This window comes from Haemorhous mexicanus, chromosome 12 (assembly GCF_027477595.1).
Source record: "Haemorhous mexicanus isolate bHaeMex1 chromosome 12, bHaeMex1.pri, whole genome shotgun sequence".
Classification (NCBI taxonomy): Eukaryota; Metazoa; Chordata; class Aves; order Passeriformes; family Fringillidae; genus Haemorhous; species Haemorhous mexicanus.
In genome coordinates this window covers 6,733,242-6,750,041 of record NC_082352.1, presented here as the reverse complement: position 1 = coordinate 6,750,041, position 16,800 = coordinate 6,733,242, and the positions used below count along the sequence as shown (strand labels likewise).

The 16,800-nt window shown below is 52.2% G+C and overlaps 1 protein-coding gene across 1 annotated transcript in view; it reads right to left on the bottom strand.

Annotated features, from left to right (window-relative positions):
* LOC132333008 (hydrocephalus-inducing protein-like) overlaps positions 1 to 16,800 on the bottom strand; it is a 69,601-nt gene that overhangs the window by 12,652 nt on the left and 40,149 nt on the right. The window contains exons 27-48 of the mRNA XM_059857735.1: positions 16,460 to 16,665; positions 15,601 to 15,734; positions 14,493 to 14,629; positions 13,754 to 13,875; positions 13,481 to 13,672; positions 13,011 to 13,109; positions 11,695 to 11,934; positions 11,284 to 11,458; positions 10,642 to 10,809; positions 10,168 to 10,341; positions 8,798 to 8,925; positions 8,234 to 8,362; positions 7,731 to 7,935; positions 7,134 to 7,257; positions 4,963 to 6,163; positions 4,318 to 4,476; positions 3,704 to 3,888; positions 3,342 to 3,524; positions 2,815 to 3,101; positions 1,266 to 1,447; positions 988 to 1,160; positions 634 to 832 (exon numbers count right to left, since the gene is read on the bottom strand). Coding sequence (XP_059713718.1) covers positions 634 to 832; positions 988 to 1,160; positions 1,266 to 1,447; positions 2,815 to 3,101; positions 3,342 to 3,524; positions 3,704 to 3,888; positions 4,318 to 4,476; positions 4,963 to 6,163; positions 7,134 to 7,257; positions 7,731 to 7,935; positions 8,234 to 8,362; positions 8,798 to 8,925; positions 10,168 to 10,341; positions 10,642 to 10,809; positions 11,284 to 11,458; positions 11,695 to 11,934; positions 13,011 to 13,109; positions 13,481 to 13,672; positions 13,754 to 13,875; positions 14,493 to 14,629; positions 15,601 to 15,734; positions 16,460 to 16,665 — 4,802 coding nt within the window. The remainder of the gene's footprint in view (positions 1 to 633; positions 833 to 987; positions 1,161 to 1,265; positions 1,448 to 2,814; positions 3,102 to 3,341; positions 3,525 to 3,703; positions 3,889 to 4,317; positions 4,477 to 4,962; positions 6,164 to 7,133; positions 7,258 to 7,730; positions 7,936 to 8,233; positions 8,363 to 8,797; positions 8,926 to 10,167; positions 10,342 to 10,641; positions 10,810 to 11,283; positions 11,459 to 11,694; positions 11,935 to 13,010; positions 13,110 to 13,480; positions 13,673 to 13,753; positions 13,876 to 14,492; positions 14,630 to 15,600; positions 15,735 to 16,459; positions 16,666 to 16,800) is intronic.

The following is a 16,800-nucleotide window of genomic DNA, read 5'->3' as shown; positions in this document are numbered from 1 at the left end:
CTGCTGGCTGCTTCCCCTATGGCCTCCCTGGCTTCACAAGCATTGTGGACTCCCAAGCTTTGCTAACCTGTTCCTCTCATGGGCTGTCCCAGTGGGATTCTGCTGCAGTAAAAAACCCTATCAGCCTAACTCTGCACTCCTACAGCAGGGAATGCTGCTGCTAAAGCATCCTTGAGAGGCACAGGGGTGTAAGAACAACCACAAGAAGTATGAGGTGTCTCAGAGCAGTGGCATTGACAACCCTCCCAAATCACCTAGCACCCTGTCTGAAATGCAGCCCCTAAACCATGGGGAACAAAATCCCAGGGGGAGAGTTTGTTGTACTATGCAAGAGCTCTAGACAAAGTCCAAGAGGAATGTAGAGATCACAGTCTGCTGCAGTCTGTACAACCAGACAACAACTTCAACCATTCACAGGGACGAGGTGGTTGTGGTACAGGCTCAGGATGCAGTGTCTGCTTGTCTGGGGGGATGTGGATGCACTGCATGTTCTGGCAAATGCTGTGTAGAGGCAGAAGTTGGGGTCACAGCACCCTTGTGCCTGGCGGGTGCAGCTCTTCCTGACTCTGTCCCTAGCAGCACATGGCTGCTCACTGTGCCCTGCTCTGACAGGCAGGCCACAGACCCTCTCACCTCTAGTCGGAGGGTCTTCTCAATGCTGCCAATCTGCTCAGCCTTGAAATGCAGTGTCACTTCAAACTCTGAGCGGGGATCAAGGATACCATTGTTCTGTGACAAGGAGAAGTCCTCAACAAGGTCATCCAGCCCATTGAGCAGCCAGGCCATGGGCAGCAGGCCGCTGTTTCTCAGGACCAAGGTCCTGCTGTCAGTCCTGCAGAGAGAGAAGGCACTTGGCATCAGCTGCTGGATGGTCACACCGGCCTCGCCACTGAATGCATCTTGGAGCAGCTCCATCCATGCCCTGGCAACCAGAGTCAAACGTTTTCTCTTTGTCACAAGTTTTGGAGTGCTTGTGAGATGACTGACCTGTGCAGAAGCAGCTTGTCAAAAGAGAGCTCACGGGGGCTGACTTCCAGCTTCACATGCACCCCATAGCAGCACAGGCTGAAGACCACTGGGTTCGGGTTCTTCTCAATGCAGCAGATGAGCTTGTCTTCCAGGAAGCCAGGGGAAGTGGGGTATGCCCAAATGGTCAGCTCCTGCACATGGTCCCACAGGAAGAAATCAGAAGAGCTCTGTGTGTGAGCAGGAGGAGCAGCCCCTGGGCACTTCTATGGTGCCTGCTCTACCTGCCCTTCTCCCACCTGCTTCTCCTTTGGTTTCAGTGTCATGTGGGGAGGGTCCAGAAGGAACGTCTTTGCTTTCTGATCATTCTCAAAGGAGAACTGGGCCTCTACGACCATGGGGGAGTTGTTGAGGATGGTTATATTCTCCGAGTTGCTGGGACAGTTCTGGGCCTTGTACCTATCCACAAAAGGGGAAAAGGCTGCAGAGGAGACTGTTGCCTTTGCCACACACTGAGGAGAGCACCGTGTGTGTTGCTACAGGACACGAAACAACCCCAGCACACACACTGCTGTTCTTCAGGTGAAGAAAAGGGAAGTTTATTTTCTGACTCCAACATTTATAGTTTTCTAAAAGTGCCACCTCTCCAATGATACTGGACAGACTAACAATCTATCAAATTTCTCTTCCTCTATAAAAGAATGCAAAACAGTAAGTTATTTACAGAAGATGTGTGAGAAAGTTTGCTACAAGCATGTAAACATCAGAAGGCTTAGAAAATCTAAAAAAATCAGGGTGACACCATGTGCACCCAAGGAACCAGTGCTGGAAGACCCTGCTCTAACAAACAAGTGAGGGAAATGGATCCCAGTCAGGGGCATGGGCGTGTGCTCATCCCTGCCTTACTCTGATGCCTTCCCCTGGACTTGGTGCCTCCAGCCCAGAAGCCTGATGATCCTCAGGCCACTTCAAGAGTTTTTAATACAATGTAAATTCAAGGGTGCCTAGAAAAATAACAGTACACCAGACCCATGGGTTCTTTCCTCTTCTTTCTTGGGGTGCCTTCCCTGCAGGGTATAAGGAAAGGCTTTTGGAAAAGGAGTTTAGCTAACTGCTTTCATAAAAGTCATGAAACTGCTTTGGATTTCAAGGGTTAGCTCAGAGTCTGAGAAAGAAATTTAAAGCATCACTTCCAAAGAGGAATGCAAAAAGATATCAAATGACCCTTCTCTCAGGTGTGGAAATGACTTTGGAGTGAAAGTTAGAGAGAGGAGTTTGGAGAAAGGGATAAAGAAGCAAACAGAGATCCCAGACCATCCATCAACCTGGATAAAGATTGTATGTACTTCAATTTCATTTCCTTGGGCTGTCAAAATAGACCTAGCCCTCCAGAGCTCCCATGGAGAAAAGAACTTAAATATTATTTTCTTTAAAAAGTGACAGTAAAAGTAGAAGTACACAATAGCTTCAAAGACAATGTGTTTAGGCAGACTTTATCCAGCAGCTGGGATGCAATGTCATCACAGGGAAATGTAATTCCTGCTGTACCTTCCCCTCAACACCCGCTGGCAGATCAACCATAAAATCTTATTAATGATTACAGGTTAATGAAAGGTTTACAAAACCATCTACAGAGTAATTGCTTGATCAGGCTACCTGCAGAGCTCAAAGCACCTCAAAAACCACCATCAAATTCATTTCCTACGGGTTGAAGCTCCCATGTAGGGGGACACAAAAGTAGCCCCCCAAGTCACCTTTGGAGTGGCAGCAGCACGTGGCTCTGGCCACCAAGGCAGCCACCAAGGCACCCACTGGGTAGGCAGAGCAGCTCCTCCAAGGCTCATTTACCTCTCATCTGCTCAAGTTCACACATCTGTGGTCCTTCAAACCCATGTGTCTCCAAACCCACGTGTCTCCCAGGACTGATCCAGGGACTGCCCTGGATTGTGCCACCAGGACAGCATGTTTCTCCAGGCATGTCCAGAAAAGTACAAGGCCCAGCAGGGAGCACATACCACTCTCTTGATTTCCCACACAGCAGTGGTCCAAAGTGGAATTGCTTTGTGCTCTCAACATATTCCTTGAAGATGATTTCTTCTTCCCCCATGGTCGCCCTCCACTGTGGAAACACCAGCCTGGGCAGAGAAAGGGGGGAAGGAGGAGCTATGAGATGCTCCAAGTAGGAAATGTAGTCAGAAAGCCATAACCCTTCCTGGTGGCTGAGGTACCATCTGCCTTCCCAGCTCCAGCCTAGGAAGAGATGCTGGGCGGCCTCAGGCAGCACGATCTGCCCAGGCCAGAAGCCCCACGGGGCAGCCCTGGCTGTGAGTTTGGGGGCAGCTGTGGTGTGGGAGGCTGCCAGGGGCCAGCCTTACCGTGGGTTCTGGCTGATGCTGGGGTACAGGCCGGCGCCACGGCAGGGCAGCTCGTACTGGCGCTTTGACTGCACGAGCTCAAACCTCAGTGTCTGCTCAAACCTCCCCGGCTTTTTGGCGAAGAAGTGGACCTTCAGTTCCACCTCACCCTGGGCAGGCACTATCCACCGGTACCGTTTCAGCCTGGCAGTTAAAGAGGAGGTTTCAGACATTGCTGAGGAGCAAACAAAACAAGGAGGGTGCACTCGCCATCCCATGGAGGCACTGGCACTCCCCATGGTTGCTGTGGAGCTGGGGACAATGGACTTTGTTTGGCAAGAGGACCAAGAAGCAAAGGCATCACCTCCTCCCGTGCAGCTCACCTGAGGAATTCTGTGGGGACTGAGGCACTTCCCACTGTACTTTTGGATCTTGTTGCAGAGGAATCCCGGGGACTTTCTGTTCTCCATGTGGAGATCTGCTTCTCTGCAGAGCTGTCTCTGCTGGTTGCTTTACCTGCCTTTGGATGGCCCTTGGCAGAACTGCCCTTTGCATCTGGGGCCTTGGCCTAAGGGGAGAGAGAAAAGGGAGGGAGAGGTGAGCCCTGAGACATCCCCATCCTGGAAAACAAAATGGGGGTTTGTTCACCAATGGAGGAGAAAAAAAATAAATAAGTCCACCTGCCCATGGACTTGGTCTTCCTTATTGATGTTTGTTTTGCCTAGGACACCCCTTCTCACTCAGGACCCTCTCCTCAAAGGAACTTCATGGTTTTAAGTGTTTTTTCCCATCTTGTCTTACAGAACTGCTCTGTCTCCAGCAGAACTGTCTCTTTTGTCCCATCCCTTAGAGAAAAGAGACCTGCAGACATGGGGCCCCATCACATCTTCATTACCTGTCCACAATGCTCCCTTTCCATCCAACCTGTCCCTCCTGTCCCTGTCTAGCCTGGTCCCTGCCCTGGCACCTTCAGTGCTGGCACCACTGGAGCACCCACCAGATCATCTTCCATAGCAGCACCTTCAGGTGCCACAATGGTGAAGGGCTCCACACGCCCTGCAGAGCCCAGCCGCTCCTCCGGGTACTCGACTACGGAGAGCACAGCAGCAGGGGGAAGGGCAGGGCCGTCAGGATGCAGTCCCAGATGTTTCAGCAGCTAAAACAGAAGAGAAAATCCTCTTTGTACTTCTGTCACCTTCATCCTCACAACTCCTTCTTTAAAGGCACTGAGCTTTTGGCAATGGGGTTTTTGATTTATATGAAGTACAAGTGCTTTGTTATGCCCAGTGGGGTGAGCAGGCTCCAGAGCAGACACAAGAGCTACAAGCAGGACCGGGAGAGAAACCTCTCCCAAGTGACTCAGCTGAAGAAAACAATGACCGTGAGCTGCCCTGTCCCGAATGGTTTATGATTTCCAGGCTGGGAAACTCTGAACAGATGGGATACTTGTACACAGAGCACTCCCACTTCCTGCCCATCTGGGGGATGGTGATACCCTTCCCATCCACACAGATGATAGAGTCATTGTGGAACACCATCAGGGACCTGGACAAGGCTCTGTGCCATTATCACCCAGGGGGACACAATGCTCCAGGACCCAAGACCACAGCAAGCTCAGGACCTGAGCCTTGCAGGGTGTTACCTCATCTTCTGTTGGCAGCTTCCCATCCCTCAGGATCTCCCCGATCATGGCCTTTGGATCTGAGACCTGGATGTCCAAGCACGGCACCCCAACATGCTCATCTCTGACTGCCCCTTCTGCAGCTTCACTTTGCATCTCCAGCTGAAATGACTGAAGACTCCTTTGGTCTCCACTTTTTTGTTCAGGCTTCTTCTCCACCTTCTCCTGAGGCTTACTTGTCTTCTGACCTCTGTTTTCAGCTGAAGATTTTCCCTTTTGGATCACAGATAACTGCAGAGTACCCTGAACCCTGTCCCAGTAGGAGAAAACCTGTGCAACGTTCTGCTGTGATGACTCATAGATCTGAAATCTCAGGATCAAGTTCTCCATCTCAGCTGGGTCCTCTGGGATTTTGGTTCCCCCCTTCTTTGGGGCTTTGGTTTTCCCCTTCTTTGGAGCTTTGTGTTCCTCCTTCTCTGGGGCTTTGGGTTCCCCCTTCTCTGGGATTATGATTTTGCACATCTTCGGGGCTTTATATTTCCACTTCTCTGGGATTTTGGTTCTCTTCATCTCTAGGATTTTGGTTTCCTCCTTCCCTGGGGCTTTGGTTTCCTTCTTCTCTGGAGGTTTGGCTTCCTTCTTCTCTGGAGGTTTGGCTTCCTTCTTCTCTGGGGGTTTGGCTTCCTTCTTCTCTGGGGGTTTGGCTTTCTTCTTTTCTGGGACTTTGGTCTCCTTCTTCTCTGAGACTTTGGTCTCCTTCTTCTCTGAGACTTTGGTCTCCTTCCTCTCTGAGACTTTGGTCTCCTTCCTCTCTGAGACTTTGGTCTCCTTCCTCTCTGAGACTTCGGTCTCCTCCTTCTTTTCTGGGGCTTTGGTTTCCTTCTCCTCTGAGGGTTTGGTTTCCTTCTCCTCTGAGGGTTTGGTTTCCTTCTTCTCTGAGGGTTTGGTTTCCTTCTCCGGGATTTTAGTTTCCTTCTTTTCTGGGGCCTTGGTTTCCTTCTCTGGAGGCTTAGTTTTTTTCTCTGGGGGTTTGGTTTCCCCCTTCTCTGGGGTTTTGGTTTTCCCCTTCTCTGGTTTTGTAGGTTGCTTCCCCACAGAGGCACCCTTCTTTTCCTTCTTCCTCTTCTCTTCCTCCTTCTGCCTCTCTTCCTCCTTCCTCCTCTCTTCCTCCTCTAAGGCTTTTGCCTCCTCCTCAAGCTTTTGAGCCAGCCGCTTCAGCTCCCTTCAGCAAACAAAATAGAAAACATGACTGAGAGTTACCACCAGAAACCTGGGCTCACTAGTCCTGACTGGCCCTGCACTTCATTCCTTGACCCTGAGGCCATTTCTGTGTATTTTCCTCAACCCACAGAGGTTGGGAACATCCCAAGTGAGGTATTGGTGGAAGGGGACCTCTAGGACCTGCCAAACCTGAGCCTTGCCATCATAAGGTCTTGACTGTGTAACTTCCCTCTTAAGGCACACCCAGACAACCCCAGCCCACTGCCAAAGGCTGATCCACCAGCTCTCTGTGCTGATGCCTGAAAATGCCCTTTGTCTTTTGATTTCCCAGTTTAAAGCAGATCACAGATTGCTAACATCTGCTTCTCTCTCCTACAATTCTCACTCAGCTCATTCAGCCCCCTTCTACTCCCAGCCCCACACTTTGCCTATGTGTCCTGAGCTGGGCTGCCTTGCTGGAGCAGAGCTTCTCCTGTGGCTGCCTACTGCTGCAGGTGAAGGGGAGCCTAAAGGACATGAGCTTTTATGGGTGCTGTCCCACCATAAGGAGAACCCTGGCAGATCAGCATTGCAAGGACTTGCAATGCTGTGGCAGGACCAGGACCCGAACCAAGGTTTGCTCTGTGCCCCACACCTGCCCATACCACAGTCCCACTGTTTTGGTGAAGGGAGATGATGAAGCAGGTGTGACTCAACACCATGGACCAGGTGCACCCAACACCTCTAGAGGCAGTGCCAAGGCAAGCCCAGAGCCCAGCTCCCAGGGCTCACCACTAAAATAGAGAAGATGTTCTGTCTCAACAGCAGAAGGTCCTTCCTCTCTTGGGAGCCAGGGAGCTCAGGGTGGCCATCCCTGTGTTGTTTTTGGCCTTTGCTATCCAGCACCTCTGAGCTCAGAGTCCTTGGAGCAGGGAAGCCCTCCAGGGACAATAACCCACAGAAGAGCAGTAACCCATGGAAGGCTTACTTACTTCTTCCTCTGTATGTGCTTCCTTTCCAGGATTATTTTATCCACTTCTGCTTTCTTCTCCTTAGGGAGGGCATAATACTCATCCTCATCTATTTTCCAGAGACGTTCTGCTTTCCTCTGCAGAGCTTTTTCCCATTGCAGATCTTTAGCACAAACCAGAGGAGAAACCGTGAGTGACTGCAAGCAGAGCTGGGTGATCTGGGTCAGCTGCAGGGATTCACAGCTTTTCCTGACCCAGCCTATCATCCCAGGAGATACTGGGGAGCTCATATCCCTGCTCCAGAATTCAATCCCCCAAATAAGGCTGGGCAGTGAGGTCCTGTGCTTTGCATGGCTTAAGTGCACCAAGGCTGAGGACAGTCGTTTGTCACTGAGCTACAGCAGCTGGCACTTGTGCCCAAGCTTTAATGTTAGAGATTTAGGGGAGTCCTAAAACCTCAGATCTCCTGCAACTCTGAGATGAGCGCTGGTTACACTGAGGCAGAAGGTGGAAAGATTAATAAAAACATTTCTTACAAGCTCTGCTGCAAGCCCAGATACACAGAGATAAGGTTGAGGGCTTGAGAGAAGAGGTTTGAGAGGGATGGAGATATCTCACCTTCCTTCTCGCTTTCAGCTTCCTTCCTCTTTCTTTCAGCTTCATCCCTGGCTTTCCAAGAAGCATAATCCTGATGCAGGTTCACCATGAAGATATGACGACGGTTCTTGATAGCTCTGAGTACACAGAGCAGAGAAGATTCCAGGCTGCTTGCAAAGAGGCTCTCCAAGCCATCAAAGATCACTCCCTTGGAGCAGTCTTTACGCTGTGAATAAAGGGAAGAGTAAATCAGCCATTGCATGCAGGGGGCTTGCAGGTGGACAGTAAACCCAGATGTCCCAGGGCACCAGCTATCCTTGTTCCAAGTGCAGTAGCTAAGCACAGCTGGGATCTGTCCTTAGGCTCTGCAACTAAGGGCAGCTACAGCTTCCTGCAGGGTTCCCTACACACAGTCCAGGATCCTCCAGCAGCATGTACAGACCTCCTCCTCCTCCTCTCTGAGTCGTACCTCAGTGCCTGTCTCTCCAGAGCAGAAATGTCTCCTTTTCCCCCACCCCACACACCTTCAGCCTCTCACTGAGGATGTCCACCAGCAGCTCCTCGGGCAGCACACAGCTCAAGCAGTTCAGCTTTTCCCCACGACTGCTGATGATGTTCAGCTGCTGGGGCGCAGGAGCAGTGGAAACTGTGAACTGCAATGGGAACCATTGTAAGGGAAAGAAACCAACGGTGGAAAGCCCTGAACAACTCCCACTGCTGGACTTGGAGCTGGGGCTCCTCACTAGTGGAGACTAGAACAACCCTGCAGTGCAGGCTGAGGGCTCCAGGGGACGGTCCTGGAGGGCCCATCCCTTGGCCAGCAGACACCCAAGCTTGCAAGCCCCTGGTGCAGCCTCCCAGCACGTTGCTCACTGCCTGCAGCCACACTAGCCAGGACTGCACTTTGCCAGCAAACCACTGAGAACCAGTGGAGCTGTCTGCCAGAGCACATTCCCAGCCCAAGTCATGGCACTGGGGACCCACATACCAGGCCTTGGCTGGCACAGAGCCTCCACTGTAAGCAGCCCCTGCTCATCTCAAAGACAATGCAAAGGTCCCAGGCATCAACCAGGGCAGATCATGTTTACCTTGGTGTCCTTTTTGTCGAGTTTGCTGTCTGTCTCCTTCTTCTTTTGTGCTGGAGGAGTCTTGTCTTTGACATTCTTGTCGATTTTTTCCCCAGAGGGTGGTTTATTCTTGGTCTGAGACTTTTTACCTGCACAGGGGACAGGGGATGCAGGGGGGCTTTGTAAAGCAAGCAGGCACCTTTCACTGCAATGGGCACAGCTTTGGGAAGGAACATGGCACTTTTTCCCCAGTCTGCTGGGCACTGGGAGCACTGTTTCCCAGAAGCAGCTCCTTCCCTGCTTCTCTTACCAGCATGGTAAAGCACACCATCCCATACTTGACTTTAAAGCCAGCACTGTGTCCCTCCTAACAACTGTGCATGCAGGTGATGCTGCTCACACTGCAGTTCCCCTGCATATCAAGCCAAAGATTTGTCCTCCAGGAACATTGTTTCCATACACTGCACCTATCCTGCATTCCCATGTGGAGACCTGCAGCCACGTCCCACATGGATCACCCATCTCCACTGAAGGTGAATCCTCGTTGTGGGAAAAGCCCAGCTGGGACCCAAACTCTTCTTCCTTCCACCAGCTCCCAACCCAGCCAGGCTCAAAAGTGAGCAATGCAAAACCTCCCCCTGCACCGAGCCAGGTCTGGCCTCACCCTGCAGAGCTCAGGGTACCAACTGCCCAGGAAGTTTCATAAAAGTCTCCAGTCTCCCATGGAGAACAGCCCAACGAGCTGTGTAACCTGACAGTGGCCATAGGTAACTCTCTGGAGAAAAGAGCTCATCTGGAGCATGTCTCTCATTGGAAATTCCTCTGAGAGGCTGACCTTCCTCTTATTTGTGAGGTTACACTCACAGTCCTCTGGTGCTTAATGAGCCACTTCAGAAGGCTTTTTCTTTGTTCAGGTGGGCAGCAGTTCTGCCTGCTGCCCATGAGGAGCAAGCTCAATTCAGCTTTGAGGAAATATAAAATAAATATAATAAAATATAATTAATAAAATATTTGGGAAAGAGACAGGCATTTACCACCCCTAGATGAGCTCTTTTCTCCAGAGGTTTACATATGCCCACTGTCAGGTTACACAGCTCGTTGGGCTGTTCTCCATGTGAGACTGAAGACTTTAATGAAACTTCTGGGCAGGTGGTACCCCTAGAAAAACGAATATGTGCCAAGAATGGCAGCAAAGGGGGCTATAAAAGAACCTCTGACTGAACCCTCAAAATTGATTTCATTTTGTTTTTGGCAAGCCAGTGATGCACTTCACCCATGTTCCCTAAGAGACCCAAGGACTGAAAAACTGCTGCTCTGAGTAAGCAGAAGTGGACAGTCGTGGTGGGTTTCTCAAGCACTGGCTCTGGGTCCTTACCAGCATTTCTCCTTACCAGCATCACCTTCCTCTTTGCCTTCCAGCTCCACGGCAGCCTGGGTGCAGAGCTCCCGGGCACAGAGCCCCGCTGGGCTCCGGTCGCTGGCCATGGCCTCTTTCACCACGGTGTCGATGGACACGTAAGCAGCGTCGTAATACTGACACAGGCCTGCTGCTACCTCTGTCTTTCCTGAGAGAGACAGGAGGACTGCTTGGTGACGCTGGCACAGGAGGCACTACAGGGACAGGCCCTGGAAAAACCTCCAACAAGATTTCAAAGTTAAAAAGACAGTGGGAAAGCAAGTGTCCCTCCAGGGGAGGCCATGGGAGAGGCAGCTGCAGTGTGGGTACGAGCTCTGAATTCTAGAGCCAAGAGGATCATTTCCACCTCCTGTTCAGCTGAGGACTTTGCCTTAAGCACCATGGTCCACCAGGGTGCGTTCCTCCTGCTTGCCCCTCTCCCTGCAGCCCTGGGCTGCAGCTCACGTACCTGCCCGGGGTGGCCCATGGATGATGACAACAATCCCTCGGTGCTGCTGCGCTTCACGCCTCCCTGAAGACGGGGCAATGCCCAGGTGGCGCATGACAGCCCGAGAGACAGGATTCCTACTCAATTTCACCATGGACTCAGGACAGAATGGGACAGTCCTGTGATATGCTGCAGTGCAAAACCAGGGGGAAAAGTCAGCCTCCTGCCTACCATCCTCACCATCCTCCCCATCCCCTCAGATCCCAGGAAAGGAGACTTGGTGAAAGCAAGATGAGCTTGTTCTTTTGTTGCTAGGAAGGTGCAAAAATAGGAGAGCCAGCAATCTTAGACCTGGTCCTACTGGCTGAGGAACTCCTCCAGTCCTAGTCTTTGTGGCTAAGGGACACAAGGGAATATCCTGATTATTTCCCCAGTCTATGGCAGGCAGATAGGAGCTTGCTTTGGCTACACTCAGGGTTGGTAGAGTGTAGCCACAGCCCTTCAGGCAAGAGTTCCTCCACCATGGTGGGGAACAGGCAGCTGCTAAAAGCATGGGCTTTCCCTGGAGAGCAAGGTGACAGAGAGTTCAGGGTGTATGGGCTGGAGTCCCTGCTGTGACCACAGGCAAAACAGACACCACCAAACCCTCACTGTTTTTCTGACCTGCTGCTGCCTTGGCCTCAGCCTCAGCCCTGGCCTTGAGCTCTGCCTTTTGAGCCTCTGGCCTCCTCTGTGCTTCATGGTCTTCCATCACCTCTGGGGGCAGTGTCTCACCCACGGCACGTGGAGGCATAAAAAAGCTCTTTTGGTCCTCAGACCCCACTGCCATCCGCAGGATCTGTGTGTGGAGGGAAGAGAAACCATAGGCAAGATTCCTTTCCTTGCCTTTCATCACACAGATTCAACAAACCCTTTTTCTGTCTCCTCCCTTCATCCAAGCAACACAAACTACTTAGTTTAGGTCCTCCCACAGCATGTCAGCAGGGCTGGCTTTGCCCTGGGGATTTCCTGGCAATGCTGGCATGCTGTGAAGCTTGGGCAGTATGTACATGGGGACCAGACCTGCCTTCTCACCTTCTCCTCTTCAAGGTACTGCTCATCAAAATCCAGGGAATAAAATTCAATGGGGAAGTTGCATGGGTTCTTCACCACCACTGTGGCCTCTACCACATCGCTGTCCACCAGCATCCATCCCATCTTTAGTGCTGGGGGCCTGAACTCCAACCGTGGCTCCAGACCTTGTCCTGAGAGCTGCAGCTTTAAGTGGTTGCTTCTCCCATGAATGTTAAGCTCCAGCTCATGCTCGTAAAACCTCTGAAAAGAGGAAAGTGCAGAAAACTCATCCATGAAGTCCCAGGTGACAGAACCCCAAATACAACAATGCTTGCCCCAAGGTCAGGGTGTTATCAGTCCCTCCAAGGTGAATGGAAACCAGATATTTACTTATGCTAGGGACTAGAGCATCTGTAGTAGTCTGGGCTGAGTAACTGGGATGAATCTTGGTGTGCACTGTAACTGGGCACTTGGTATCAGATGGATGTACAATGGACTGTCAGACATTTTTTCACCTAGTGCTGCAGGAGTGCAATGCTCATGGGAAGGGCCCTCGGGGTTACGGTGTCCAGACGCAGTCCTGGCACTGCTGCGTCAGGCAAACACCAGCTCCAGGAGAGAGGCAAATGAGCTCGTGCTGGCAAGGAAGAAGGGTCAGCTTCTCTGCTTAGTGTTTGGCTCTGGTCAAAGCCAGACACAAGATGGTTACATTTCTTGAGCAATTAAAAGATCCCTGGGACTGTGTGTGGGCACAGAAGCACTTGTGTCCATGCTGGGACACACTGCCAGTTTCCGAGACCCAGCGGCCACAGGCAAACCACTTTTGGGAATGCTCCATCCTTTGAGCTGAATCCCCAGCTGCACGGGAATGTGCAGGCAGGCCAGAGCCCCAGGGACTGCTGGCAGCACACCACTACAGGTGTCTGTCCTGCCGTGCCTAGGAAGGTGTGTGGTGGCTGTTTGGTCTGTCAGTCCTGCAGCAGAGTGAGCCCAGACTGACCATGCCAGGATTATCCTCTGTGAGCGGGCAGCTGCCCTGCGCTGAGTGTTGCAGCTGCAAATGCAGCCAGGCAAGGGGGAGGCTGAGGGGAGTTGGGCACATCCCCCCATGTGCCAAAGGGCTGTCTCAGAGCCCTGGGGCTCTCTGTGCAAGCTCTCTGTGGGCATTTCAAAGCACATCTCACGGGAGTACTCTGTGGGGTGAACCGAGCCACGCGGAGTACGGGGCTTGCAGAAAGCTGCCTGTGAAGGCAGAGCTCCTACCACACTCTCTGCACCAGGCCCTCATTTCCAGAAAGTCCTGACAGGCTTCCTGGGCTGACACCTGCCAATCTCACCTCCTCCTTGGGTGTAAACTGGATTTGCAAGTTCTGCCACTTTCCTGGATCAAGGGTTCCTTTGGATGGCGTCACTTCAAAGGGCTGGTGCTGATTTTTCTGGGCACAGAAACCAATCATGTGAGATCTCCTAGTGCTCTGAGACACTGACAGAGTGCTAAGAGCACCCACAGCCAAACCAAGTGTGACCCCAAAGCTGAGAGCTGGAGGGAAGCCTTGTAGACAGGGCAGGCAGATAGGGAACTACTGTCCTCAGAGGAGGAGGAGGAGGAATGGGTGAAGATGGCAGGAAAGCAAAGCATCCGCTAATGGAACAGGTTGAGGTAAATCAGCCTTGATCTAGACCCTCAGAAGTTTCCTCAAACACACCATAGACCCAAGTGCTCAGGCAGCCACAGGAGCAGAAAGGGCGAGAGTCACAAAGCAAACCCAGCCAAGAAGTTACGTGTTCAAAGTCGCCTGTGCTTTACCTTCAGAACAGGCTTGTTGGAAGTAATGAACCATTTGCAGGGTACTCGGAACCGGTTGTAGAGTCGGATGGTCTCAACCTGGCACTCCCCAATGAGGATGTCAGAGAACTCCAGTGTGTTCTTGGAGAGGTCAAGTGACAGTTCCAACACAGTGGCACGGAGGCGGATGCTGTACACAGGGCCTTCTGTCACCTGGAGAAGGACAGAGAATTCAGCAGAGGGTGCAGGTGACATCTGCTGCTGTGCCCAGCCTGCTGCCAAGAGCTGTGGTACCTCTATGGGCAGCACCACTTCCACGTCACCCTTTGGCTTGTGGGCACTCTCAAAGCGCACGTCAAAGGTCAAGGTGTGGCTGGGGGGCAGGCCATTCATCTGGTCCAGGTCCACGCTGAAACCTTGAACAGATGAACACAAAGCAGCTGAGATACACACAAAACACAAAATGTGTATAAGCACGTTAAGGCCTTCCAGGTGTCCTGGCTGAGAGGTCTGGGAAAAGCCCCATGCCGTGCTGTGACCTGGACTTAAGAGTGCACCTGAACAGCCCTCAGACACAGTGAGCCACTGTGTGATGGAAGGGCAGCCTTGCCTCAAGGCCTCTTTTGATCCACCAGAGGATCCCACAGGCTGCTTCCTCAAGAAAGGCTGGATACAGGTGCTGTGACAGTGTGAGCTCCAAACAAAGCACTTCCATAACACAGCAGACCCCACTGGCTGGCAAAACAAGCCCACAGAGTGCCCAAAGAAACTTGCTGCTCGTGGGAGCCAAGGGTGGAAGATGCTGAGAGGTGACCAGGGTGATGAGCCCATTGGCCTTTGCACAGGAGCATTAGGGCAGTCACAGGCAGGCCAGGTCCCTGGGCATGGCTGGCCAAGAAAGTTCTGCCTTGAAAGCTCCCAGCAGGGGCACTGAGAAAGAAAAGCTCAGGAACCTCCCCAGGTTCAGGGGCTTAAGCTAATCTGTCTGAGACACCTCCTCCAAGGCCACAGAAGTGTCTCCAGCACTGCTTACCTGTGTTCTGCAGGACAGATACATTGACCTGGAAGGACACATGGATCTGCCCAGGGTTGGTGATCTCCAGAGTGTGTGTCTCAGTGTAACCCTTAACGACAGGGCCCATGTCCAGGACATACTCGAGCAGCTCAACTCTGCAAGGAGGAGGAAGGACAGACCTTAAACCACAGTCCTTAAGAGTGGCTACATGCACAAGGGGATGGAGGATACAAATACAGTGGCTATTTCTTTATTCACTGCTGTAAAAACTCAGCTCAAGCCCATGAAACCCATGGCCTGACCACCTGGCAATGACTTTGGGAAGTCAGGAGGAGTGCAGGTCCTAGGTTTTATCAACTACTAATGGTACCTGAAAATAAAATTAGTTTAAAATGGACACTGGCCACAGCTCGTCTGCCATGAAAAGCCAGTATAGGTGAGTCCAGTGGGCCTCCACTGCTCTCAGTGGAACTGCCTAGCCTGGTGTACAGCCTGAGCCTGAAATTGCTTTGGGGTCTAGGAATAAGGTTTGCCTGCACAGGAAATCTCCATTGCTCTGCAACAGGATCACATGAGCTGCTCTGCAGAGCATCTTCTTCCTGAATTGAAGCCTCCCGTGCTTGTGCTGCATCATGATGGTGCAAAGGGACAGACCAAGTCACCTAGATAAGCCCTGTCACCCCACCGGGATTCAAACCATCTGATGTTGGCTTTTAAAGGGTTTGCTGACATGTGCAGTTCCCTTCTCCTTTTGTTTAGTGTCACAGCTGCACAGCTGTTAGTTGGAACCAAGACATCAGCTGGGAGTTGTCTCTTTCAGAGCCAGGCAGCAGGGACAGAATTTGTGCTGTCTGGAAGGACTTGAAGGCCTGCACTGGGTCCCCCAGCTCTAGGGACAGAACCCCACACCTGTGGGGGGCTGAGCAGTCCAAAGCTCAGCGTGGGGCTGGGGAAGGGAGGACACTCCACTGCTCACATGCAGCACGTCACAGCCACCAGGACCAGACCCTTTATGGAGTCCAGGCTATTCCCAGCTCTGCAGACACAAGGAGCTCTCAGGAGAAGGGGACATGGCTGGGTGTTCCCCACGGGGCACCTGGAGATGGGGCTGGAAGTCCCTACTCACTTGACAAGACTCTGGCACAGCTCCTTGTCAGGGAACCTGCTCTTCAGGGGATGGGATGGAAGAACTTGCTTCAGCTCTAGAAAAGGCTTCTCTATCAGCATCCTCATCATCTTTATCTGCAGCTGAGTGTCTGACTGAGGGAAGGGAAGACAGTGGCTGGTTAGCAAAGGTCCTTGCCAAGGCCCAGCTTGCCCCTGAGAAAGGATCCCACCCCGCTGTTGCTGGGAGGGGGTGTGGGGTCCTCCTGTCTGGCTGCTCAGTGCCTGTGACACCTCCTGCTCTCTTAGCCAGGACCTCATCTCCAGGGAAGTAACTCCAGCATCTTTGCCTGCCCAGATACTGTTAGCAAAGCTGATCTGGCCAGGCAGACAGACAAGCCAGGAACCTTCCAGAGCTCCAGGTACTTGCCTGCCCCCAGCCAGTACCAAGGCAGCTTGGACAAAAGCTGTCTTGAAAGGGAACTGGGACCAAGCTGGTGCCTCTTGGAGATGAGCAGTGCCAGCACAGCCCCAGGCACAATCAGGCAGCTGCTGTTAAGGTCTGTAACTGGCAGGGCTTGGGCTGGGGCCAATGAACTCCCCAGCAATGACCTGCATCTCCTTCAAAGCACCATCAACTCCATCCCTGGAGCATGGCCTTCAGGATCTCTCCCTGGGGTAGCCAGGAAGCTGGTGCAGCCCCAGAGGAGACCATGACCAGAGTGGCAGCCCTGGGGGCAATGCTGAGGTGACACAAGGTTGTAAGTGGGCAGGGAGGTCCCAAGTGTCATCGGGGAGCCAGGAAGCTGCTGTGGGCTGCAAGGGGCTCAGGTGACATGGAGAGGGTGGCATGTGCCAAACGGGGCTGCAGCTGTTCTTACTACAATGCCAGAATGAGGGATGTGGGGCTTCAGGTCCTGAGTCTCTGGATTCTGAATCTTCGCAGTCTGAGTTGTTGGGGTCTGAGATTTCAAGATCTTGGTCTTTGGGCTCTCAGTGTTTGTCTGAACAACTAATTTATAGCCAGGACTGTGTATTTGCCGGTGTTTTATGAGCCGTTTCAGTGTCTTCTCATATTTTTCATTTCCTAAAGGAAGAAAGCATCCACAAAGAGAAGTGTGAGCAAAGTGCCAGTCCCATTTAAGCTGGGAAGTCCCTGCCTCCCAACACTGATTTCTTCCAGAAAGAAATCCCTCAAGCCATCTATGGAAAGTGGATGCTG